This window comes from Balaenoptera physalus (genome assembly GCF_965194825.1).
Source record: "Balaenoptera physalus genome assembly, chromosome: 3".
NCBI lineage: Eukaryota > Metazoa > Chordata > Mammalia > Artiodactyla > Balaenopteridae > Balaenoptera > Balaenoptera physalus.
The window spans coordinates 29,113,620-29,140,183 of NC_138890.1; the positions used below are offsets into that span (position 1 = coordinate 29,113,620).

Sequence of the window (26,564 nt, forward strand, 5' to 3'; positions counted from 1 at the left end):
GGACAGAAGGAAAGAATACTGGGTAGCATGCCCAGCTCAGGGCCACCAGCCTGATCAGTCCTTGGCTCCCCAGAGTGAGTAAGCCTCAATTCTGGGGCCCTGCTGGCCGAGCTCCCTCCTCCGCTGCCTCCTCCCTTCGAGCTCTCGGTTGCTCCAGCAAAGTTCCCAACTTAGTCGACATGACGCGCGGCGCAGCCAATGGGAGGCGGAGCTGGCGTTTTTGGGGGGCGGGAGGGGTGGGCCCCACGTCTCCGGTGTCTGCCCGGCTCAGTGAATGGAGAGAGCGAGCGCCGGCCAGCTCACCCGCTCGCCCCGTGCCTCAGCCGCCGCCACCGCCGCCGCGCTCCCGAGCCCAGCCCCAAGCCGAACCTCCCGGCGCGCCGTGCCTCACTGCGCTCGCCCCAGGTCCCCAACCCGGCCCGCGCCCCGGGCCGCGGGCCAGCGGGGCCAGGGGGCGCTCGGCACCTGGGCACTCCGAGCGATGCGCAGCGGGGCAGCGCCGGCCCCGCCGATGGAGCTGCTGCTGCCGCCGCCGCCGCCCGGCGCGCCCCGCTCCGCCCGCGCCCCGTGCGCCTGAGCGCCGAGCTCGCTCCTCCTCCGCGCCAACTCAGCCGCCCGCTCCCCAGGCCGCCCGTGCTCCCAGCGCACCTCCGTGGGCTCCACGCGTCTTGCCCCGCCGAGGCAACCTCCTCCGGGCGCGGGCCCCTACACACTATGGCCCCCGGGCGGACGGAGGAAGGCGCCGCGGTGCGCGCCCGCCTGGTGCTGGCCTTCGCGCTGGCGAGTGTTCTGAGCGGCCCCCCCGCTGCCGCCTGCCCCACCAAGTGTACCTGCTCCGCCGCCAGCGTGGACTGCCACGGGCTGGGCCTCCGGGCGGTTCCCCGGGGCATCCCCCGCAACGCCGAGCGCCTGTGAGTACCCCCGCCCCGCCCTGCCTCACGCGGGCCACCCACCTGGGTCCCACAGAGGGGCCCCCCGGCGCCAGATCCTTCCTTCTCCTTGGCCGCGCTAGTTGCAGTCTCTGCCTTCACCCTCTCCTGCATCGGATCCTTCACTCTCTGAGTTGGGGGTCTGTGGCTTTGGGCAGGTCTGGGGAGAGAGGTCACGAGGACCCCAGTGTGAGCAAAGAGCAGTGTCTCTCCAGGGGTGAGGGTGCCAGACGCAGGGCCAGCTGACAGCTTCCAAGGAGAATGCTGGCAGGAGGCAAGGAGAGATGACACTGCAGACAGGGAGGTCTTAGGGTGAGGATAAGGGGTCCGCGCTCATTAAAGAGGGGGCGAAGGAGAAAGCTGAAGGGTGATGGGGCGTCAGGGCACGGAGACAGGAGAGAGGGCCTGAGAGACTGTGACCGGCTTGGAGATCAGAATGGGCCAGCCGCTCTCTGGCTGCCCTTGCGAGGAAAGTTGAGAGTGTGTCTGAAGGTCTAACTTCTGAGGAACCGAACCAATTCAGAGTGGGTGCTTGCAAAACCCGCCCTGCCTGGAGCGCGGCCTCGGAGATGCCAAGTTGCAGCCCCGGTGAATTTTTTATGGCTCGGTTATAAATGCCTCCCCAAACGGGCCGGAGAATGGAAATGCTGACAGCCCTTTAAATGAGACCCAGCGCTATAATCTTACAAACCGCACTCAGCCTCGGATCCTGGGCTTGGCAGCAAGAGGAGAGGCGCTTGGAGAGTGGGGTGGATTGACCCTCGTTTTAACCCCAATTGTGCAACCAAATATTTACTTTTCATATGTCAACGTTTTGGAAACATTTATCATTTTGATCCTCGGACCAATTTCAAAACTTGGACTCTGGGGTGGGCTCTTCCTAGCCTGCAGTTGGGGAGTGGGAAAGGAGGGAGAAATGGTAGAGGGGGTTGGAACTGGACTGGGAACACAGCCCAGAAGTGGGTGAGGGTTTGCTCTAGCTGGTAGATTTCTGCATGCCTTGCTCTCCCGCTGCCCCCTTCTGCACATGTCTTAGAGTAGGTGCATGGGTTTTCAAGATTCTGCCTTCTTGACTTTAGTCTGGAGGAGAGTGGGCAAGAGACTAAGATGTATTGTCCTAGAGTGTGTTATTCCTGTTAATCACCTCCTGTCCCTCCACTTCTCTTCCGCTTACTTTTTATGTGTCCCTGAGCGGAGACTCAGTAGAACTGCCTTCCTTTTTCCTGGAGCTTTACCTTTGGCTCAAGACATTTTTTTCAAGTGCAGTGATTATTCTGTGGGGTTGAACCAAACAATTATTGAGGGTTAGAGCTGAACCTTCATGAATATGTGTAGAAAACGAGGCTTGGAAATGTGAAATGACTTGCCTAAGGTCACACAGCAAGGTGATGGCAATAAAAGGGCAGAATCCAGGTTTCTACAGCTTAACTCAGACATTATATTCTACCATGCCAGTGAAAAACTTGTTTTAGTGGTATTTTTGGAAACCTGTAACTTATAAGCTAAATTCCCCTCCCTCCTCAACACCAGGGCCAGCCACATGAGTTAGTGAAATAATAGCTGTAGCTAATGTTTAATGAATGCTTTCTGTGCCTCAGTTTGTTTACATGTGTTATCTTATTGAATCTCTACCATGATCATTGCTTATTATTCCACTTTACAGTTAAGCCTTTTTGTCATTTGTTCAAGGTCATGTAGTAGCTAGTTAAGTGTTTGAACTCGAGCACATCTGGCTCCTAAGTCCATACCCCCTACCACGCTGCTGGACATCCTTGGAACACGGTTCAGCTTGGGCCAAGATCTATAAGTAGACGGTCCTGGCGGGGCTCTCCGTGGGCTGGGGTCTTAAAATAGGCAGCTGTTGCTGCTGCTTCAGGTACACCCTGCAAACATTTGACTTGCCTTGACATTAGCTCTCCTTTTGGGGTCTTGAGTCTACTTCTCTTTGATATTCAAAATCATGTTGCATGTTTGAGACACCAAGGAGAGTGGGCCCCTCTCCTTCTAGCATGTAGGAGGTCTTCAAAAGCTGCAGGCACAGCATTGCAGCCAGCATGCCACCGTGGTACCTCTCCCAGGAGACCCAGGCAGCTGGGGGCTGCCCATCTGCTCTATAATTGAAGAGACTGGGTAGAGACTGGAGTCCTGGGCGTTCCCATGGGCCCCCTGCTGTCATGGCCACCGGCAGGCATTGGCGAAGTAGGAGGTGCTTTGGAATATCTGAGTCTCCTCTTCCTTGGTTCTGGTCACTGATGTCTCTTTGGTTGGGGTGCGTTGGGGTGATGCGGCTGGCTTCTCATTCTAGTCTCTTCCCTCCCCAGGAGAGGGGGCAGCTTTACAAGCAGCCTGGGTCAGGGTTACTGCAGGGATTAGGTGCAGCCTCCCAATAGTCCCAATACTCCTGCATCACCCCACACCCTCTCTCAGTCAACTCACCTGTGACATTTCAATTTTGCAAACTCTTGTGGGGCGGTGGCATTTCCGAGCTATGCTAAGGATTTCTTTAGGGAGGAATTTTTCATTCATTCCTCCCTTCATTCATTCAACAAACATGACTTGAGCGTCCACTGCATTCCAGTAACTGTATATAAAATCATGGCATATACAGAAGAAAACCAGCAATCCAACTTAAAGAATGTAAGCAAACGACGGAAGAAGGAACTTTCCTTTAGTGAGCCTTTAAACTTCTCAGGGCTCATTTTTTTCATGTGGCTAAGTTTTGTCAGCCCTGCCATCAGATGCTCGGGACCTTCCTAAGATCCATTTTCTGATGTCAAATGTTTATGTTGTGTTTTAAAACAAAGAGGAAACATTTTCTCCCTTCTCTGTTCCTGCTGTTCTGTCTCCCAAAGAGGCTTTTATGAAGAGGTGTGTTTGTGTGGGGAGGGAGGGTTTGTTGCTCTGGTAGTGTTGACTTCTGAGACCTTGTCCACCCATGGCACGCCATTAAAGCAAGCGTCCTTGAGGATAATGTGGTCACCATTTGGACTTTGCTTCAGGCCTGGAATGGGGCCTGTTAAATTGTTCATAATTAAGCTGGTATCAGAGCTAGGAGTCTGTGTTCTAGCATATTCTCCATAATGTCAGCACATCACACAGAGAAACTCTCTGTTGTTTATAAACTACCGACAATTTTTTTTTTTTCCCTCAGTGGGGAGGTGACACCCACAAGAAAGCTAAATAAACGCAGAGGAGAATTCAGTGTAATTTATTATCCATGGAGCAAAGATAGAGGACAAGGGGAGAGGAAGTGAATGGTGGTGCCTGAAACAAAACATTTACCATGGAGCACAGAGTAAACAGATGTTGCAGTTTACCCTTCTGAGTACAAAAGGAGCCCACAGATGTAATTCTTCTCCAACCACAATCTCGGCCTGGAAAAAGAGGAGACAGAAGAAAATGAACTCTCATGCAGGGCCCCTTTGCCTCGTCCTGCCTAAAGGCAGGCAGAGGCCTCCTTCTCACCCGCGGCGAGGTGGTGGCCTGAACAGTGGAGTGGGGCAAGAGTGGACATCTTTGGTTTTTCACTTGGCTCTGGAACATGCTGGAGACTGCTGTATTTAAATAAACATTTCCTGTTTGCGAAGGAATACAGGCTAAAGGCTGAAACGTGAGAATGTGGTAACTTAATTTTCTCCATCACTCCAGATGACGGCAAGCTTCGCCGGTGGTTGGGTCCAATAAAAACCAACACCGTGTCATAGGCTTTCCCTTACTTGACCACAGAGGTCCTGAGGTCAAGTGGGAGACTTTCCAAGATGCTCAACAGCCAAGCCCTGCATCCTGGTACTCCCAGCCCTCGGGGCTAGCTCAGAGGACCGGGGGCAAGCTGGTGGATCATGGGGCCTCTCTTGACCAACCATGGGGACGTGGCCTTTCCGGGAAGCAGTGTTCTCCTGCCGAGCCTACTGGCCTGGACGTTAGCAGCTGAACATATCCGCCTCCAGTGTGCTGTGCAACACTGAACAGATTGCTTTACCTCTCTGAGCCTCATTTTCCTAAAAGTAGAATTCTAGTATAGTCTGTGGTTTTTTTGTGTATAGTCTGTAGTTCACTGGTGAACTGTCAGGGGCCTCTTCCCCATAGCATAGAACAGCGCCTGGCACATAGTACGTTTTCAACAAGTATGTGTTGAATAAATTAATGATGAATCTCAAAAGTACAAGTCTTTCTTTAGTTCTTACAAGTGAAAGCTGGGCAGTTATAGATCTGCATTTTTTATGTATGGCTAAGGGCTACTTATTTAGTAACCTATTGTATGAGTTATTAAGGGTTTCTAAAATTTGGCTTTCATGAACTAAAATTACTGCCTTACTAGAGTTACCAAGGACTCATAATGAGTGATCCACTCTGGAGTCTGGTTGCCAGACGTTGCTTAGCAACCGTGCAAAACTCCTACTGTGCACATGCCCATGAAAAGAGCTAGAAATCCTGAACACTTAAACCATAGGATTTTCTAATCAGGAGCTCATCAGCATTATCCTGCACTCTCTGTGGTTTTTGATTGCTGCTCTGCTTGTGTTAATCGATGTATTTGTAGATTCACTATTAAGTTTTGCTTTTGCCATGAGCTGGGCCTTGTTTATTTTGGCATTTTTGCCACTTTGATTGTTATTTTGTTTCTTCCCAGTTCTGTTTGTTGTCACTGAGTGCTTTCTCCCCTGGAAAGTGAGAACAGTGGGTCCGAGAGCTGTGGGATCTTTTGCACTGAGTGGGTCGTGCAGGAAGGTTTCAGAGCCCCATGCCTTCTGGTTCAGGCCTGGGCTCTGGAGATAAGACAGCTCTGGTTTAAATTCTGGCTCTGTTACATCTTTGCTGTTGCACCTGGGGCGGGTCACTCCACTCCTCTGTGCTGCGGTCTGTTTAATCCCTTGTACCATATTTCCATGCCTGTAATAGGGGGGTGATAATCGCACTGGCCCTGTGGGAATGCTGTGAATGTGGCCCGAGGCAATCCATGTGATGCGCTCAGCACAATGCCCAGTACGTTGCTTTTCCACCTACCATTCCTTACTTGTAAAGGGCGAAGAGTAAATGGTCCTCTGGGGGGGCGATTACATGAAATAATGCACAGGAAGTGCTTAACACAGTACCTGGCACATAGGCCTCCACAAACTCTTAATGATAGTGACCACAGCTGTTACTTCCATTTCTTCATCTCGGGCCCCATCCAACTGGAAGTTTGGAGATGCCCACTTGAAGTGTGCCTGTCGAGGCAAGTTCCTCGCCTACACGTCGGCTCTGCCCAGTCTCCCTGTGCCTGGTTCCCTCCCTCTCCTCCCCAGCTAAGCCCAGGTTGGCCTCCGTTCCATAAAACGGGGATTACGGTTGAAGTGGTTTATATCTTTTCCATGGGCATGCTGCTTTGTGGTATATTTAAATAAGGAATGCATTTTATTTATTTATTTTGGGGGGTCAGATTTTCATGGGGAATTTTTGGCCCTGACTTTTTTTTTTTCAGTGCTCATTCCTTACGTCTTTCCCTAAATACCTCCTTTTACTGACTTCCCGTGTCTGCCTCTGTTACTGCTTTTACTTGAAACAGCTGTATTTACTAGCATGCTCCACCCTCATTATGTAAGGTGGTCTTAACCCTTTTTAGAACTGCTGGAAAAACAAAAAAACAAAAACAAAAAAATAACAAGGTATGGTATTTCCTGAGAGGTTTTCTGAACCACCACTGGTTCTGGATACAGTAGATCAGAGGGTGCCCTGCTGTGGTTTCTGGTGCTGCGTTTTCAAGGCTCTCCATTGTTCGTGATTCTCCAGCCTTCAATTTAAATCCGTCTTACTCAGGTGGGAAGAACTCATAATAGCAATCCTCTGCTTGGAGACCTAGATTGTTATTTTGTAACTACTGCTAGTGCTGGTCTGCCAAAGGCTATGCTTTCCTTCCCACTCTCTTGTGGTCTTCCTGGGTCTGTTGCTAGCACCATGTTTGGTACAGCAGTTCCCTCGGAAACATTGTCACGAGTGTATGATTAAAAATCCTCAATACTGAGAGGAATGGGAAGTGAGAAAGGAATAATTTTGTGAGTAAAGGTGTGAAGTCCAGAGCCAGTTGGGTCACCAGTCCCGGTTTACCATTTAACTAGCTGGGTGACCTCAGTTTCCTCATTTATAAAATGGGAATAATAATAATACCCCTTCATAGGATGCTATGAATATTGAATATACAGACTACCTGAATCATAGTGCATCCTCTATAAATATTCCTATCATTTTGATTACCATAATTCTTGCTGACTGTAGTCTTCCTTCCATAGCATGCTCAAGATAAAACCTGATTTGGAAAAATATGGATTTTCAAGGTTGAAGGGGGTCTTCTTGTCCAAGTTCCAACCAAGTACAGGTCGATCTTCCACCAGCACGATTTTGGGGAAAGTGGTCATTCTCCTTGGTTTGATTACATTTAGTGGTGAGGCACTCAGTTCTTCCTAGGGCAATTTATTCCATCTTTAAAAGCAGTTCTAAGAAGAAATTTTTCTTTGTTTGGGGGTTGAACTTATCTCCCATTACTTGTTATCACATAGAGCAAGCAGAAACCTTTTCCCAAATGATAGGATTTCAAACGTCTTATTGCTCTTGCATTTCTCACCACCCACTTACCCAAGTCTTCTCTTTTCTTCCATAAACTTTTATAATCACCTCAACTGTTCTGTGCGTGTTAGACTTTGAGACAGGCACTCTCCCCATTCCTAGTTATGTTCCTCTAAATAGATTCCAATTCTCTTTGCCTTTTATTAGTTTGGATGAGACCTTCCACTCTCTTGTTATCTTACCTTCTATCAGTGCATGCTAAAGGGACCTCTTCACTTTGGACAGCCACCGCCCCTGGGTTGGCTCATTTTGACCCAGCTGTTCACTGCATCCCCAGTGTCTCCCCAGCCCTCACTGCTGTTGATCCTATTTTCCCCCATCCCAGATTTGTGCACTTGACCTTTTGGCATCTAACTGCAACACTTTGCATTTATCCTAATTAAATTTTGGCAAATAGTTTCATTTCATCAGCTTTTCAGGAACATTTCTATTTTGATTTTCCCTTCTAACATAATAACCAGTCCTCTCCTCATTTCCTCTGCAGTTTTAGTGAGCTTGCCGTACAGATCTTTATCCAGGTTGTCAGTATAATCAACAGAGTTCTCCCTGCTTTTTTCCAAGTCTTTCTGTGGTCTGGGGTGTGGATTACATAAATACATTGTCCTGTTCTTTCCTGCTGGGGTGGATAAAAATGTTGAGGTCTTATTAGCCTGTAGCATCTTCTTTCCCTGGGGTTCTGTTCATATTTTCTCTGGAATGATTTCCTATTAATGTTTAATTCCCCTGTTTGTTGAATTTTCTCTTAAACTCTTGGTTTCTTGTAGTCTTTTCCTTCATGACTTTTGCTTCCTCCTTGTTCTGTCAGGCTGGTGCCAGAAGCCCCATCAGCATGGGATGTGGGGTGTGTGTGTGTGTGTGTGTGTGTGTGTGTGTTGATGTGTATATGTGTGTTATTCTCTCCTGTAAAATATTTTAGCCTGAAATATTGGGCCCTTCTTTCAGCAGCATGGCTCAGCTGAGAAGCCTGAGTTTCTCAAAGTGATTTCCTCTACCATCTGGGGCGCCCACTGGCACAGGGCTCATTTGCTTGAGTAGTGCTTGGAATGAATGTGATGGAGAATGAAGCAGAGAGGGCTGAGGCACTCCCGACATCTTTGTGAAGAATAACAACAACAATCACCATCACCATGACAGCTCCCATTTATGGAGCCCTTCTTTGCGCCTGGCGCTTTTCTCACCCTTTATATGCATGGACTCAATCTTCGGACAATCATGTGAGACAGGAACTCATTGTGTCCCCATTTTACAGATAAGGAAACAAAGTCAGAGAGGTGAAGTAACTTCCTCAGGTGGGAGAAGTGGAGCCGGGGTTTATCCAGGCAGACTGGTCTCTGGTCTGCGCTCCAACCACTGGTCATGTCATTCCTCCCCCAGGTTAAGTCAGCCGCCCTTACCCGTCTTCTAAACCCAATTCTCAAAGAAGAACCAGAAGAAAAACAACAACAACAATGATATCCAGTCGAATCAGGGAGAACCTGTTTGATGTAAGACATCCCGAGAGGGGTGCCAAGGCCGTGTTCCGGACACCTGGCAAAGGACCCATCCTGTCCAGCTTGGGGAAGTAGGTGACATTCGAATTGGAGCTTGAGGGTGAATAGGGTTCCCATGGGTAGAAGTGGGAACGTGGTTTAGATTCGCAGAAGTTCACGGTTGCATTGAACCTAAGAGGGCCTGAGCTCCATTTAAAATGACAGGAGCTGCGCTTAAGGCAGTTTTATCTAACAGGGGAGTTTAGGGTGTTTAGGGCTGAATCCAGTCTTAGGAAGAATATCACCCTAGTTATGTGGCTCATTATTATGATTTTTTATTTTGGATTTGAGGGGATAAACCCTCCAAGAACAGTTCTGATGAGCCTTTTTGACCAATATTTTCCCCCACGAGTATCTGCCTAGCTTTTGCCAGGGATCGCCTTCCTTTTCAGTTAGGTGTACTACTTGCCTTCTTTCAGCCATGATCTCCGGGCTCCTGCCACCCTGAGATCGGGTCCTGCTGGTGCAGGATGCATATAAGATGCATCCTGGCTGGACTAAATGTGACTTCACTTTTCACGGTCTTATCACTACTTGTGTGGGCTCAGACTTCTCTTCTCTTGTCCGAAATGCCAGTCTGAGTTCCTGACCCCTGATTCATTCTGCACTTTGGCAGCAGTGTGCATCGTCATTCCTGAAAGTCTGCCAGCACATTTAACCACCCACCTTGACTCCTTCTTGAGTTTTTCAGCCTCCCTAGTTACTGTCTGCTACCTAGCATACCCACTCTTTGCTCCCCTGCCCTCAATTAGTGTATACCCTGGCTCGGGTCTGTCTGCATAGTGTGTCCATGGTCCTCTTCTAATCTGAGGTTTATGGGCTTGACCATGGACTTGCGCATCTTGTGTATCTCTCCTGGAGCCTGAGTGGCTCCTGGCCCCTGTCTTGACCCTTCCAGCTTGGCTTCTTGCCCGATCCTGCCCTCTATGTAGCTCTCCATTGCCTAGTACTGAATTTGGACTCTGACCATCTAAGCTTCAGTTCCTGAGATTGGATTTTCGTGGGATCTTTGTGGCCTGGACCTTCATTGGAGACTGGAGACTCCCAATCCATGGCTGTGTCCGGAAAACAACTTCAGACTTCATCTTCATGGCCATCTGAAGCCTTTTATGATGCCCAGGGTGGTGTGTAGAGGTCCTCTGGGGCTGAATTCTGTGAATGATGAGTTACATACAACATGCTCTTAAACTCCCTGCAGCCCAAGCAGAGAATAGAGCAGATTCCTCTGTGATTGAAAAGCTCAGCAATGATGATTTCGTTGGAGAGCTGTCCTGCTCAGGAATGTGGTACAAAAGTTTCTGGACCATCTAGCACTTTCCTGATATTCTTTTTCTCCTCTGCATCTCTGCCAAGCTCTAAAACATAGGTAGAAAGTGTTTTATACATTGGGTTTTGAAGGGGTGTGAATGGGAAACCAGTGGAGAGTACGGTGTGATATAACCTTTAATGAGGAAAAAGACCTAGGTGGAATCCTGGTTTCCATCCATTTTTTTTAACTGCAGGAATTTATAGGAGTGTCTTGCTGAGTCTTAATCATCTCATCTGTAACCTTTAGAATGGTGGGAATAACACTTCTCTCAGATCTGATGCAAGGTTTAAATGAGATCAGATGTCTGCAAATGTCTCCTAAATCTAGTGCCGTGGGAATACCTTACTGATTCCACCCACAATATCTAAATCCTGCATCTGAAAGATGATCAGGGTTCATCTTAGAATCTTATATTTACAGGTGAGGAAACTCAGCGGACTCAAAGGCCTTGCTCAGGGTCACCCATGTTTTTGAACTTTTACTGGGGTTTTCTTTTCATTTATCAAGATGCATCTTTTACAAATGCACACATAGCCTCACACCAATGTTGGCAATCCAAATGGGTGGAGTTGAGAGGACTTTTTGCCTTAGTAATTAATAAGTGGCAGTTTCCAAGAACGTAGAACCAGGGACTTCCCTGGTGGCGCAGTGGTTAAGAATCTGCCTGCCACTGCAGGGGACACAGGTTCGAGCCCTGGTCCGGGAAGATCCCACGTGCCACGGAGCAACTAAGCCCGCGAGCCACAACTACTGAGCCCGTGTGTCACAACTACTGAAGCCCGCGCGCCTAGAGCCCGTGCTCCGCAACAAGAGAAGCCACCGCAGTGAGAAGCCCACACACCACAACGAAGAGTAGCCCCCGCTAGCTGCAACTAGAGAAAGCCGGCACGCAGCAACAAAGACCCAACGCAGCCAAAAATAAAATAAATAAAATAAATTTATAAAAGCAAAAAAGAAAGTAGAACCAAATAAGGGGCTCTGTGAAGGATGCAGTCATTTAAAGGAGCTATTTGTTGAGTGCCTACAATGATGACTAAGGCAAGTGAAATGTCCTCATCACTGGAACAGCTCAAAATAATGTGGAAATCAATCTGGGCTATCCTTTCCCACCAAGTGACTGACAAGGCGAAGGCCACCAGGCTAGGTTCTGAGAGGACATTTATGGGGTGTTGGGGGAAATGAAGGATGGGACACCAAGCCCTCAGGAACCACTGATGAAAGCAAGCCCCACTCATCCCTTTTAGTGGGTATAAATATGTAGAAAAACTCACACATCATAAAAAAAAAAAAATAGTACAAGTAGAATAAAAAAAAAACTCATGGGGAAAATATTAATCTGAGAACAATTGTATCCGAGAAAGAATTCCAGTATGCCTCCGCAGCTAGCTGGCAAACAGCACAAGTTCTGCATTTTATTAGAGTCCTAACTCTGCGTAGAACACTGACCTTATTTGAGAAGCATTTCATAAACACTGACGCACAGCGCAGCAGTATTTGAGGCCATGAAGAGATACAGGGCCTCCTTTGGGAGGCCAGCTTCCCCTCCTGGGCTATTCCAGCTGTAACCAGACCACTGGACATTGTTTCCCTGTGGTGCTCATTCACTCATTCTTCTCTCTTAGGTTTAACAAAGCAGGTAGGAGATTTCCCAGGGGAAAATGAGGGAGGGGGGCTTTGGACGGAAATTGGCTCTTTGGGCAGGTTTGCCTAGGCGTGGGGAAGGTAATAGGGAAGACTCAGCTTTGAGGGGAAGGGTCTGAGAACTTTCATTTGGCCCAGTTTCTTCTTGGAGATCTCGTCTTGTGCCTGGAGATGTGTGCTGTGCCTGTGTGTAGGAGGGTGGCTCCTGGGTGGCGTTCACCTGATCCTTCGGAAGGGAAGACCTGGGGCTTGCAGTAGCCCTAAGAAATGCGTGCACTACATCTCCTCCTGCTAGAAGTTGGCACTTTTCTTTCCATCTGCTGCCAGCTTACAAGTCCTGAATTTCTGCCATGGAACTCGGTTCTGTCCCTCCCTCTCTCGTTTCCTTCCGTAGCCGAGAGGGTTTCAGGCTTTTTAAGTATCTCTGGAGATCATCTGGTCTACCCACTCCCCACTGCTCTCAACCCACCTGGACAGAGACATGTCTTAGAGCTGTGATTGGTGGGGACCTCAGCTTTGTGGCGTGAGCTGCCCTCATGAGAAGTTTGTCCTGCTTTCATTTCAGCCTTGATCACAGCATTTGGGCCTCGATAACGATCACTCAGAGCCGTAGGAAGCCTCTGCCAATCAGGGAAACTAGGGAGATGGACGAGGAACCAAATCTAGTACAAACAATAAGGAATAATGTGGAACCAAAGGAGAGGCACCAAATGGGTGACTTGGGATTTCAGAGCCTATCCTGAGGGCTCCAAGCACCAAGGTAGCTTGATTACGGTCTAGAAAGGGAAAATGCCAGATCCAAAGGACAGCTGGGAAACAGGACTAGAGCAGAAATCCAAAATGGGAAGGCCAGTTACTTCATGAGAGTTTTTAACGATTCTAGTGCCCCCCCCCCATTCTAATTACTTCATACCACAAGACGGTAACCAATCTGCTCTGTTTACTCTGTTTAGGCGTACCTTTTAATACTTTCTGAAACATTTCCCATAAGCTTCTTCCTGCCATGTGCCCTCTTCGTGTGTTCTAGAAATTTTGCAAAGACCTAAATCTCCTCTGGGTTCTTTCCCGACTGGAGCTGCATGCTGATTCGAGCCATATTCAGCCAGGAAGCTCTCTTTCCGTCTTTAAAACAAGAAACATCTCCTTCTGAGAAGACTGCACTACAGTTTTCTTTGTGTTGCTAACGAACAAAGAGGCCCCACTGCAAAACAGCATTTCATGAGCAGAGTGGGGCTGAGGGCACCTCTTGCCAAATGTGACTGTGTGTAGTTGTGTGGGCGTGTGGCGGGGAAAACGGCTTTGTCAAGAGGAGGGCTGAGGGAGGCAGCTCTGGGGAATTTTTAGCAACTGCAGCATGGTGTAGTAGAAAGAATGTTTGCCTGGGAATTTGGAGACCTGGCTGTACCTCTGACATACCGTGTGACCTTGGACAAGTCACTTGACCTCTCTGGGCCTCAGTTTCCTCATCTTACAAGGGGATGAAGGGAGTAGACTGGACGATCTCCAAGGATCATTTTAGCCCTATGCATCTTTACTTCTAGCGGCTGGGATTTGGGGTTTAGACTGGAGCCAATATCCAACCAGCCCAAGGGACTTCCTAGAGGCAGTAGAGAGGCCAGGACAGCTGCTTCAGGGAGTGGCTGTTCCTTGATTAAGGCTCAAATAATTAGCTCAGTTCCACAGTAAGCCTTCTGAAATTAAGAAAGAAAAAGATGTTTAGTTTCAAAAATAGCATGTTTCTTAAGACTGATTGGATTGGGGCTTTGTAGACTTTCTGCAAAGACAGAATTTCCCTTCCTCTATAGCAGAGCAGTTTACAGTATCGATGCTGGAATGAGTGTGATCTGGGCTTGAATGCCATCACTAGCTAAGCAATCCTGGGCATGTTCTTTAACAATCACCTGCTTCCTTGGGCTGCTGGAGGATCAAATGAGGTGTGATACATGTCAAGCTTAGAGGACAGTGCCTGGCATTAAATATCCACTCAAAAAGCCATTATTCTGATTGCCTATTACTGATTAACAAACCACCCCCAAAACTTAGTGTTGTAAAGCAATGGCCATTTTATTATGCTCCATGATGCTTTGGGTCAGGGTTGAAGACATAGTTCAGTAGGGTGGCTTGTGTCTGCTTCCTGATGTATGAGGCATCATCTAGAGAATGGGAATGACTGGGGGAGACTTGAATGGGTGGCTACTAGAATCATCTGCAGGCTGTTCACTCATAGGTCTGGCACCCAGGTGGTTTGACTCGAAGGCTGGGCTCCGTTGGGGGTGTTGACCAGAGTGCCCACATGTGACCTCTCTATGTGGCTTGAGCTTCCTCGAAGCATGGCAGCCTTAGAGTGACCTAACATCTCACATGGAGGCTCAGAGCTCTAAGAATGGTTGTGTCAGTACACAACCCAGAAGTTGCCTGGCTTTTTATGAACTGGTCTTAGAAGTAACATAGTATTCCTTCTGCTGTATTCTGTTGCTCTAAGCAACACAAGCTAGCCCAGGTTAAAGTGTAGGAACCACTTCTCCAAGGAAGAAGTCCCAAAGAATTTGTGGCCATGTTTAAAAAACTCTACAGCCATGTAATTATCATCGTTATTTTCTATACTGTGTAACTAATCTCCTAACTAGAGTAAAAGCTCCTTGAGGGCAGGAGCTATGTTTCTCTATGGGCTTTGTACAATGTTTGTGAAAATCAAACTGAGTCAACACATTTAAAAAAATCAGATTGAATTAGATAGGCAGGAGGTTTGCTGGAAAGTCCCTGAGCTTTAAAGCCAGAGAGATTTGGATTTAAAAAATCTGTATTCAAAATGTGCCCTTCGGCAAGTTACTTGTCTTTCTAGACTCAGTTTCCTCATCTAAAAAAAACGGAGACAGTAAAACCTATTTCACGGATTGTTGTAAGAATTAGCAAAATGCCCAACACATAGTTGATGGTCATGAACATTGTGAGGCATCCTGGAGCTGCGGCAAACACACAGATGCTCAAGCTGACAGGTCTGGTTTCAGATCCCATCGCTCACTGTCATGTGTCCACAGACCAGTCCTTTCATTGTTTGGAGTCTTAGGAGCCTTGTCTTTTCAGTGGTTATAGTATAATAGTAAGTACCTTTTAGAGTTATTGTGAGGTTAAGAAATGTGTCATCTAAAGCTACCAGCTCAGTCCCTGACTCTTAGTAGGGACTTACTACATAGTACCCGTATACTGAGTAACCACAGTTAACAATTATAGTTCTCTTGTTTGTATATTGATTCATCCATGAATTTATGCATTGAACAATTCAATATTTAATTGTAATTATACATTTAATTACACAGTAGCCTCATTTTTCAAGTCCCTGCATACTAGGGTCTGTAGATGCCTAGATCTGGGAAGAAAGCCTCACAGGATAGAGAACTGGCCCTTTGGCAAGGAGCCAGCTTGGGAGAGTGCCGCTGTTTGAACACATCTGCAATTGAACTGTAATGGCCCCTGTTCGCTTTTGACCCCAGAGCGCCCTTGGCTTCCTTGATTTCTTTTCTCCTTTGGGACTATCCTCTTCCTTACTGCTGTGTAACTACAGGCAAACATGCTAACTCTTACCTGTGTCTGTTTTTGTTGTTGCATTTTTTGAAAAGTGTTGTTTTCCTGGCTCAGAGTTGACAAAGCTCTACCAGGCTTGTTTGTGTGGTGCCAGGCCAGGACACTAGGTCTCATTTTTCCAGGTAGTTTCTGGGACCTGAGCTCTGTTAGGAGCTTCTCCTTTTCTTCCCTAAGATCTCCTAAAATCCTTAAAAAAAAAAAAGTCTAGATAATCTGATAAAATAAATTGACCATGTTCTTAGAAAAATGCACAAACTCACAATATTTTGCAAATGATTTTGAGGCCATTCATGGCCACTTTTCCAAGGGCAACTTTCTTCTGAATGACCCTATCTGTTTCAATGATTTTGATTACAGGGGCTTCCGGGTTTTTGCTGAGCTCTACTTGAAGTTCATAGTGTACCTGTGAGACTGTCTTATGTCTTCTTGCTTACTTGCATAAGTCCCTCTATTCCCTCCATCATAGTAGACGTGTTGTGTTGTGGCTGCCCAGGATTCAGTCTTGCTTCCTAGAGGAATATTGTCTTTTGCACTCACAGAATACAGTCTGGTGGATTTGTAATCAGGGACCTTGCCTTCTCCTAGTCAAGGGATGAGCTCATGACCCAAGTCAGGTCTGTCTGGTGCTTCCTCCCTGGAACTGGAATCTGAACCAGAGGGACAAAGACATTGGACATGTTGGCTTGCCAGATCATCTAGGCACTTGTGCAGGGACCAGACATGCCTGCTTTCCTTTTTCCCAGACCTGTTTTTAAGATTCCCATTGAGGGCTTCCCTGGTGGCGCAGTGGTTGAGAATCTGCCTGCCAATGCAGGGGACACGGGTTCGAGCCCTGGTCTGGGAAGATCCCACATGCCACAGAGCAACTAGGCCCGTGAGCCACAACTACTGAGCCTGCGCGTCTGGAGCTTGTGCTCCGCAACAAGAGAGGCCGCGATAATGAGAGGCCCGCGCACCGCGATGAAGAGTGGCCCCCACTCGCCGCAACTAGAGAAAGCCCTCGCACAGAAACGAAGACCCAACACAGCCAAAAATAAAAATAAATAAATAAATAAATAATTGATTAAAAAAAAAAAAAAAGATTCCCATTGAATCCAGAAGACCCTGATCACATTCTAGTGAATTCCCTTTTGCTCAAGTTCACAAACTTACAACCAAATAACTCTAACTGAGAAAGCCACAGACAGCAAACTTCTGGGAGAAACTGGCATAATGAGAAAGATTATGCCTGGCATTTGGAGAAAGGCAGACCCCGGTCGGAATCAACAGTTTCACCATTCACCAGCTGGGTGCCCTTAGGCAGGTTCACTTTGCTCTTAGGATGTCAGCATCGTTGTAAAATAATGATAATGAGTCCTGAAATCCTGACTCTCAAACTTGGTTGCACGTTGGAATCACCTGGGGAGATTTAAAAATTACTGATGCTTGGGTCCCATCCCCAGTGATTCTGATTTAATGATTTTGAGGTGCTTCCCAGATGTTGTGATTTTGTAAAGCTCCCAGGTATTTCTGATGTTCAGCAGTGTGTGAGAAAACTGACCTAAAGAAAAGTTCCCAATTATAGAGAATATTAAATAAGTTATATAAAACACTTAGCATTATGTAGGAATTGATAAAGTCACTCTCCTTTCCCTTCCCTTCTTAAGGTGAACTAGAATTGCTTGCTTTTGCTTCTAGCAGTTTTCTTTGTTTGGAGTAGTCATAGCAATGCATGACAACCATGGTGTAATATAACCCAGATTATTTTTACCATTTGAGGTGAAGGCCGATTGTAAATGTAGCTGAAATTATAGAATATACAAAAATGTGATTACTTTTACATCCATAAAATAACTAGGGTGAGTTCAACAATGCTTTGTGAGAACATTCTATGGAATAACTGCTTTAATGGGTAGACAGAATTGATTTATAATTACTATGACAACAGCAAAATGGAGTGATGTCTTCCCGAGGGACCTGGACCAGGACCCAAGAGGATTCTCTCCCAGGTCTGCCCTGTAACCTGCTGAGTGACCTTGCCTCAAGCAGCTTCTCTCTCAAGTTCTCAGTTTCCCCAGATCCTACTTTCCAATTGGTGCAGCTTCAGCAGTATCTTTTAAGGAAATATGTTGATGTGACAGTTGTTAAGACAATGATGAAAAAGTTCTGTAGGAAGCAGGGCTTTGAGACTCTTAGAGGAGATAATTATGTGTATATCTGCTCGTTCTCCCAACTGCCATCCCTCTTTCCCTGTACCCCATAGCCTTTCCTGTATCTTGCCATGTAGGAACCTATCCACGCCTCTGTCTTAATAAAGTCTTTTCTACAAAGGAGATGCACAGGGAAACTTCGGTCTACACAGGGTTTTTCTACCTCTGTACTATTGACATTTTCAGCGGGACGTTTTATTGTCGTTGTGGGCTGTCCTGCTCATTTTACGATATTTAGCGCATCCCTGACCCCTACCCACTAGATTCCAGTAGCACCCTTCCCTAGTCTGACAACCAAAAGAACGTCTCCAGACATTGCCAGATGTCCCCTGGGGGACAGAATCACCTCTGGTTGAGAACCACTGTCCTACCTAATCTCAATGAAGTGCGTTTCAATTAATAAAGCAGCATCAATATGTATGCACAATGGTTAACCTCTGTAGTACCCTCAGGGATTTTCTCAGACGTCCATGAGCCTTATGTCCATTGTCACAGATGGGGGTTCTGAGTTACAGAGAAGTTAACTGCAATAATAATAATAATAACCACGGCTACCATTTATCGAGTGTTTATTATGTGTTATGTGCATAGCTAAGTGCTTGATATATTATTACATTGTCTCAATTAATACTTACATTGAGAGAACTTGCAAACCAGTGGCCAGGGGGCCAAAACCAACCCTCCAAAGTGTTGTGCTTGGCTCACATGGTATTGACTCACATATTGGTATTTTTTTGTTTTTTGCTTTTTTTAGTGTCAGTTTCTTGCCAACATTTTAAGATTCGTGAATTCATATAAAAATCCATTTCTGGCTTCTTTTTTAAAAAAATTGGAAATTTTGGCAACGGGTTCAGCTTGGCTCTATGGCAGTGGTTGACTAGCGTTTAGATGAGGCATGTCTCCATTTCACCGCAGTCCCCACCACTCCCTGTTGTGACTCCAACCCTGAGACTGTGCGTCAGCTGCCATTTGGCATCATGTTATTTTTCTTTTGCTCAGCCCAACTTCCCTCATTGATATCAGCCGCCAGGCTCCTCTAGGCTGTCGCATTTGTGGCTCTTTCCTTACACTACACCACACTGTGTGGCATATATTACCGTTCTCATTTTAAAGGTGGGAAAACTGAGGCTCAACCAAAGGAAAGCTCTTGTCCAAATTCATACAACAAATAAGCAGAAAAGCTGAGAGCGGAATCTAAGCCTTCCTATCTCGCCAGCATTGCCCTGCCTGGAATCACAAAGTAACCACCGGTAGAGTCTCTCTGCATCCTGGGATGCTCCAGCCAGATCTTCCTGCATCTTAGGGTTTCCTTGGAGAACCAAATCTCAGTGTCCTTTTGATCACCAGGAAACCCACATGTCACTGGGACGGGAAGAGTGTCCTCTGAGTGTAGCTCTAAAGCTGCGTTTTTCCTGTGTCTGTGCCACTCTTTGGCCTGTGTCCAAAAGCTGCTCACACACTCCCACGTAGCTGTGGGACCAGCTGGTGTGTGTGCTTCTGCCTGAGACGAGGCTGCTTGCCTGTGGGGAGGATGTGATTGCTTTAGGAAATTAAGTGGGAGTGATTAATTAGGAAATGTACTGAGGACTGTGGAAAGAAATAGCAGAAAAGGAAAAAAAAATTGGAACCCTAAATACAGAAAGCTTCTAGCCACATGGCTAAGGAGACCGCGTTCAGTGGAACTGAAAACATTTGATCGTGGTTGTTTGTTTGTTTGTTTGTCTGTCTTTGCTGCTGTTGCTTTGATATACAAGGATGCTGGGAAGAACCATAACATCAGCTGATCCAACCTCTCCTTTCACCAAATGGCAAATGAAGGCTCAGAGAGGCTACCAGGAGAAGCTGACCAGCTTAGAAAGAACAGCAGGGCTTGGGACTCAGAAAGACCTGAGTTTGAATTGCTGATGCGTTCTTGCAGGATGTGTAAACCCGGGCAAGTCTCTGTGAAATCAAGGTAGCATTGACTGTTGCCAAGGGCCGTAGCAAGGCATCAGTGAACAAAAGCAGGGACAATGACTGCTAATCAGTACTGTGTGCCAGGCACCGGTCCAGCGTGTGGCCTGTATTCTCTTACTCTTTACAAGAGTCCTGTGGAGTTGGTACTATTATTAGCTCATGGTGTAGATGAAGAACAAAGGCACTGAGAGGATACGTTATTTACTCGATGTCCCAAAGCTAGTAAGTGGTAGAGCCAAGTTTCCAGTGTCGTCCGAGTCAGGAATCCACGTTCTCAACCGTTAAGCACTCTGCCTCTTATGCATATGATGTAATGTATAGATACCATTATATAACCAGTAAATAATATAGGACATTTACGTATGATATCACTTATATAATAAATTAATTAAATTATATGCTAAAGTAATTACTGTATAAATAACTTATATATAAAATGTATTCTATTAGGTTGAACCCTATGGAATTGTCATCTTTGTTGGTAGGAAAGGTTGAAAGTAGTAATCTCACAGAGATCATCCTAATATATGCTATACCAGTCACAGAAATGTCTCCTTCTCTCACCTTCCACAGCACGTTCCTGACTGAACCTCAGTCTCCTCCTCCACAAAACGGATCTAACCTCCCTCACAAGTGGTGCTGCTCTACCGTGTCAGTCAGACAATGTGTGTGGAAAGCATCTAGCATAGCGCTCAATAAGTAAGATCCACTGTTATTACCTGGTTACAGCCGTGGCTCCCCACACACCTGTAGGGTCCTGTTCTTTAGTACTCCTTCTTCCACCTCCAGTGGCTTGGCTTTTAGCTTGAGGGTCTTCATACGCAGTAAAACTTTCAGGTTATAGGTGAAGTATTGGGCCCAGGAGCTGTATTTTTATTCCACAGGACTTTGATATTTTCAGTATGCTTCAGTCAAATACAAAGCTTCCTGTCAGGCCAGGCCGAACGGCTGTTGCCTTCCACGCACATAAGAATGAAGGGGCTGCCAGCATGAAATACCACCCTGCCCAGCCTCATAGCTCATTCCTTCTGTGTTGGCTCTCAGGTCCTCATGGGACAGCCCCCCTTGCTGTTCTTACTGAACTTTCGGCTTGTCAGTCAACCTTCTCTTTGGAAACTCTACCCAACTCCAGTCCTATCTGTGGGTTTTTATACAATGAAAGTTCTTTCTGACCTCCTGAGGTTCTAGGTCTTTGCAGGAGAGCTGTGGTGATGGCCCTGCTCTCTCCTGAAACCCCTTGCCAAAATGAGCTTGGAGGGGTTGGTGGCCCAAGCAGAGAAGAAACAAGGCTGAATTCCTCATCTTCAATCCTGGCAGTGCCTCTGGATGGGTGTTAGCAGTCCTTCCAATCAGTCTGGAAAATCATTAGGAGACTAAGTCTGCCCTCATCCTAGAGGGAGCCCCTCCTGTTTCCCCAGGGATCTTGGGGCTCAGAGGAAGTACCTGAGGGGGGTAGGGGTGTTTGGGTCTGTGCACTAATACTGGAGCTTCATAGTAATAATAAAAGCTGACTTTTATTGAGACCTCACGTTGCGTCAGGCACTGTGCAAAGTGTTTCTTACTGTTTCATTTAATCCTTACAAGAATAGGATGAGGTCTGAATTGAGGCACAGAGGATAGTTTGCCATGTTCACATGTGTGCCAGTGGTAGAGCCATAATTCAGGCCAGTCTGACCCATAGCCTTGATTTCTTAACCACCCCACTCTATAGCTTAGAGTCTTCTTACTTTTGAGTTTCCACCAAGTGGGCTCCCCTGATTCTAAAGCAGCAGGTTTTACTGATTCCTAGACGTGGAAAAAGATTGCAGAAAGATGGTGCTGATGGTCCCTGAATTAAAGCTCTGGGATACTTGTGGTCTCAATTGCTGCCTGGGTCTCCTTTGTGGAGCTGGACTTCCTTGTGCCAGTTCCAAATTCCATCAAAGGAAGAGTTGTACAGGGTCAAGGGAGTAACACAGTACTATTACCAGGAGAGCCCATTCATTCATTCACTCATTCATTCAACAAAGCTGTGCTGAGTGCACCCATGTGCGCCTGTGATGTTCCGGTGAACAAACCATTTCTTATCTCGCCAGTTTTCTCTTACAAAAAACAACCTACTATGATGGTTATAATCGAAACAGTAAAACAAAAACCAAGAACTCAGAAATTAAGTATTGGCAAGGATGTGGAGAAATGAGAATGCAATGTAAAATGGTGCACCCTCTGTGTAAAGCAGTATGGCGATTCCTCAAAAAGTTAAGCACAGAGCTGCCGTATGATCTAGCAATTCCACTTACTTTTGAGGAAGTTTATACTCAAAAAGAAGTGAAAGCAGGGACTCAAACAGGTACTTGTATGTCAGTATTGCAGCATTATTCACAATAGCCAAAAGGTGGAAATAACCCAAGTGTCCGTCAACGGATGAGATATGTACATACAATGGAATGTTATTCAGCCTTAAAAAGGAATGGAGTTCTGATACATGCTACGACCAAGATGAGCCTTGCAAACATTGTGTTAAGCAAAATAAGTCAGACACGAAAGGACAAATATCATGTGATTCCACTTATGTGAAATGTCCGGAATAGGCAAATTTATAGAGACAGAAAGTAGATTAGAGGTTATTAGAGGCTAGTGGGAGTGGAGAATAGGGAGTTAGTGCTTAATGGGTACAGAGTGTCTGTTTGGGTTGACGAAAAACTTTGGAAATAATGGTGATGATGGTTGTGCAACATTGTAAATGTACTTAATGCCACTGAACTATGTACTTAAAAATGGTTAAAATGGTAAATTTTACATATATTTTACTGCAATTTAATGAAAATAATCTCATCACAAGAGAAAGAAAAAGTCTGCTTTGTAAAGGAGTAACATCTTGTAGAAATCCCTTTCTTATTCCCCTCAGCACCCGGGGCATTACGCCTCGCATAGGGCCTGGCATATAGTAGATGCATATTTCTTTTTTTGCTGAACCAAACTGGGAACAGACTAATTCCATTTGTAGTCGGAAATGGCAGTGAGGCTGTTGAGTGTAAATTTTACTGCCATGGCAACTGTGGAACACCAAGATGATACATATGAAAATGCAGTGGTATTTTTGGCGGGTGGGGTCAGCTGAAGGTAACATGGCCCATTGCAGGTAAATGTAAGGTTTGAGGGAGCGTGAATTGTTAGTAATTGTTATAAAATTTCAGAATCCCAACCAGGCTGTGTCCTTTTTGTTCTGGTTGAGAGCATCAAGGCAGCTCTTTGGACCAAAGGGGGTAAGAGGATGAGGTTGGTATTGGACTCCAGGAATCTTTGCTAGACGCTCTCAAGGGATGACAGGAGGCCAACCATACTTCTCTCCATTCGTTCATGGCACAGTTTGAATCCTCAGGAAGAGCCTTTGTGGGTCTAAGGATCTCCTTGACCGGTAGCAGAGTCACAGCTGGTATCTGGGGGAAGAAGAAAGAAGACCATAATTTGACATTTAAGGAAATAAACCTGGGAGGAGATAAAAGGGATTCGTCTTCCTGTGTTGTTTCATAGGCTGGAATGCTTCTTTTAGAAGGAAGTGGTTTCTAAAAGCTGATGTGAATTGTGTGTTGCGGTCAGTTGTTCTCCCTTGTGTTCAGGCTTAGGTAACCATTTTTGGATTGGGAAGGAAAGTCTTTGCCTCCCCTCCCCTCTAACACCCCTCCCCACCACCAACACACACAGATACACAGACATGCAGTATACAAACAATCATTATTAGCAAGCGGGGAGCAGTCTTAGAATCCAAGAGCCTGAGGTCCTGCAGGGTCCACAGTCCTGTCCTCAGCCCACCTATGACTTCCCTCTTCCAGACTCAGAGTTCTGAGCCCTATCCCCTTCTGATGTGTTGTGTGACACAGTGGCACCGTGAAAGAGCCTGGCCCTCTGACACTGCCACTGGGCGAATCCTATTTGGAAAGGTCTTTAGGCAGCCTCTGGGGGAAATCTGGGGATGATTTCACGGTAATACAAAGTCCATGGGGTTTGGAATTAGGGCTAAATTGAATCCAGGCTTTGATACTTGATAGTCGTATAACTTTGATAAGTCACTGAACTTCAGTTTCCTCATCTGCAAAATGGGCACAGTGATACCATGACCCAGGGTTCATGTGTACAGCACCTGTACATGAGAAGCACCTGCACACCCCCTGCAAGTAGGCAGCTGCCCGCTCCTTGGCAGTTATTGCTATTATGAGGAAGCCAACGGCCATTTTGTGCCATTTGGATCTGGCACTAGAGTGTACAGCTGCTGGTCTGCTTGACAAATCCCAGGCAGCCATAATTTAGCAGAGGTCACGACAGCACCCAGCTGTGAGCCATGATACAAAGAGCTAATGTTTAGAGGTCAGTCGCTGTATTTAAAGCACCAAGCTGCTTTATACACATTATCATGTTCCATTCTCACCCCAACTCTGTAATGTTGGTACTATTATTATACCCATTTTTAGAAGAGAAAACTGAGGTTTAGTGAGGTTAAATGACTCACCCAAGACCACTCAACCAGTAAGTACTTGAACCCAGACATCTGACTCCAGAGCCCAAGTGCGTAACCGACACACAAGCTGCTGGGGCACAAAAGCCTTCCTTGGGGTCACTTTGGAGGGTGAGCCAGGGAGATGCTGGTCTCAAGGTCTGCCATGTGTTCTGACCACTCAGTCTCAGAAGCCCTTGTCCTATGTTGAACATCTCCCCATTTGCCCATTGAATGGAGTCCCCGTTCTTTGTTGCTTTTCCAAGCTTGCCAAACTCAGTCCCCATCAATCATGCATTAACTAGTTCATCTTTCATTTATTCCGTCAGCATTCATTTTGCTGACCAGCTCCTTTGTATCATGACTGCTAGTGCTGGAGATCCTTTATTGAGTACTTACTAGGCCCCAGGCACTGTCCTGGTGACTTTCACACATTGTCCGATGTCATCTTCATACAACTCTATACGGTAGACCTTGTTACCACTTGCTGCTTGTTACTGCTTCACAGTTGATGAAACAAAGGCCCTAAGGAGGTTAAAGCGGCTGCTTAAGGTTCCCAAATTATGTCAGAGCCAGGATTCAAATCCTTCAAGGCCTTCATCGACTCTAGACCCGAAAAGATGTCTTTCCTTTTCCTACTCCTGTAGCGTTAATTAGTCTTCTGGTTGAACAGGCATCAGAATCACCTGGAGGGCTTGTTAAAACACAGATTGATGGGCCTCGCCCCCAGAGCTTCTGATTCAGTAGGTTGGGATGTATTTGTTATTTTGAATTGTTCAATCGCACTTTCATTTTTCCTTTATATACCATGTTGTGTTTTTATTTCTAAATGTGCAAATTCTTAGGCTTTGCCATTTAGGATTTAAACGCCCAGGGATCAGGAATTTCACCTTATACTTTGTAGCACCTTTCGCAGAACCTTGCACACACCGGGTGTTTGGTAAATGTTGGCTGGTTGGTTGGTAATTCAGAGACCAACCTCATTAAGACCCAAATTGACATGTATACACTGATGTGTATAAAATTGATGCCTAATAAGAACCTGCAGTATAAAAAAACAAACAAAACAACTAAAAAAAAAAAAAAAAAAAAAAAAGACCCAAATTGCAAGCCAATTGAACTCTGGGAGTATAACTCTTGAAACAATCTCTAGATCCCTAGAAGAGGGCCCAGTATATTGTTGGTGCTTAGCAATGTTTGTTGAATGAATATCACCAGTCTCTGTGGCTTTGTGGCCAATAGCCTGAGGGTCTGCCTGCTACCTTGAGCTCAGTTCCAGCTTGGGAGCTCAGCCTCAAAGCATAGGTTGGTGGTTGGAATTTTCCAGGGCTTTCAGTTCACCTACAGCAATGATTCTTAACCCTAGCTGCACACTGGAATCTGGGGTGCTTTAAAATAATATGTATGCCTGATACCTACCCCTAGAGATTCTGATTTCATTGCTCTGAAGCGTGGCCTGGGAAGCAAGACTTGTGTAACGCTCCCCCAGGTGATTCTAATATGCAGCCAACGCTGGGAACCCTGACCTGGAGCACTTGGGTGCATGGTTTTCTCTGGGGCATTACAGAGGGCTATGCATGTACCTGCTCATGGGTGCACATGTGTGTAGAGAAGGGTGAGGCCGGACATTCCTTATTGAGTGGTGCACAGTGGGCATCTCTGACTCTAGGATGAGGGTGCAGGGATTGGAAATCAAGCCTTGGGTAAAAGCTTGGCCAGGCCAGGAGGGTCCTTGAGGGCATCGAGCATGCCTGCTTCCCTTTCCTGGGACCGCCTTTGGCTGACTGCTGGTCGCCATGTTCCTTGGCCAAGGGGGCTCTGTTTCAAGGCTGGGGGCAGGAGGTGGTGGGCTGAATGCAGGTGGTGTGGCTATTGGAAGGCCCTTTTGTTCCCTCGGTTCAGAAGGGGCCGTCCTCCCAGGGGCTGAGGTGGGGGGCTTAGCGTTTGGCATCGTGCGCGTCGGCGCTGAGTTTATTCTTGGGTTTCTTGGTGGAAATGCACACGACTACTTGAGCCCCACGCGCTGGCTGAAAGCAATGGGAAAGGTCATGCCTGGGCCCCAACCCCAGCAGGTTGCTTGACTCAGCACAATCCTGGTGTAATTAGGCATGACAAGAGGAAAAAGGGGAAAGGGCTGGTGCTTATTGGCGCGCACTCAGCCCGGGTCCCCAGGGACCAGGGGATTCAGAAGTGCCAGCTGTTCTCAATTTTATTGGAGCCAAGGTTTGGCTCACCTACAGCCATCTCCATCAGTTTGTCCCTGAGCCGCTGGGGTACGCTTCAGTAGTCCGGCAGGATCAAGTCTCCCGGAATGATGGTTGGGTGAGTAATTCTCATTCCCTTCCCTTCCTTTTTCTC

At 46.6% G+C, this 26,564-nt stretch overlaps 1 protein-coding gene across 2 annotated transcripts in view; it reads left to right on the forward strand.

Moving 5' to 3' along the window:
* Positions 1 to 253: 253 nt before the first annotated feature.
* SLIT3 (slit guidance ligand 3) overlaps positions 254 to 26,564 on the forward strand; it is a 619,558-nt gene continuing 593,247 nt past the window's right edge. For both annotated transcript variants that reach the window (XM_082456399.1, XM_082456400.1), the window contains exon 1: positions 254 to 911. In XM_082456399.1, coding sequence (XP_082312525.1) covers positions 715 to 911 — 197 coding nt within the window. In that variant the 5' untranslated portion in view covers positions 254 to 714. The remainder of the gene's footprint in view (positions 912 to 26,564) is intronic.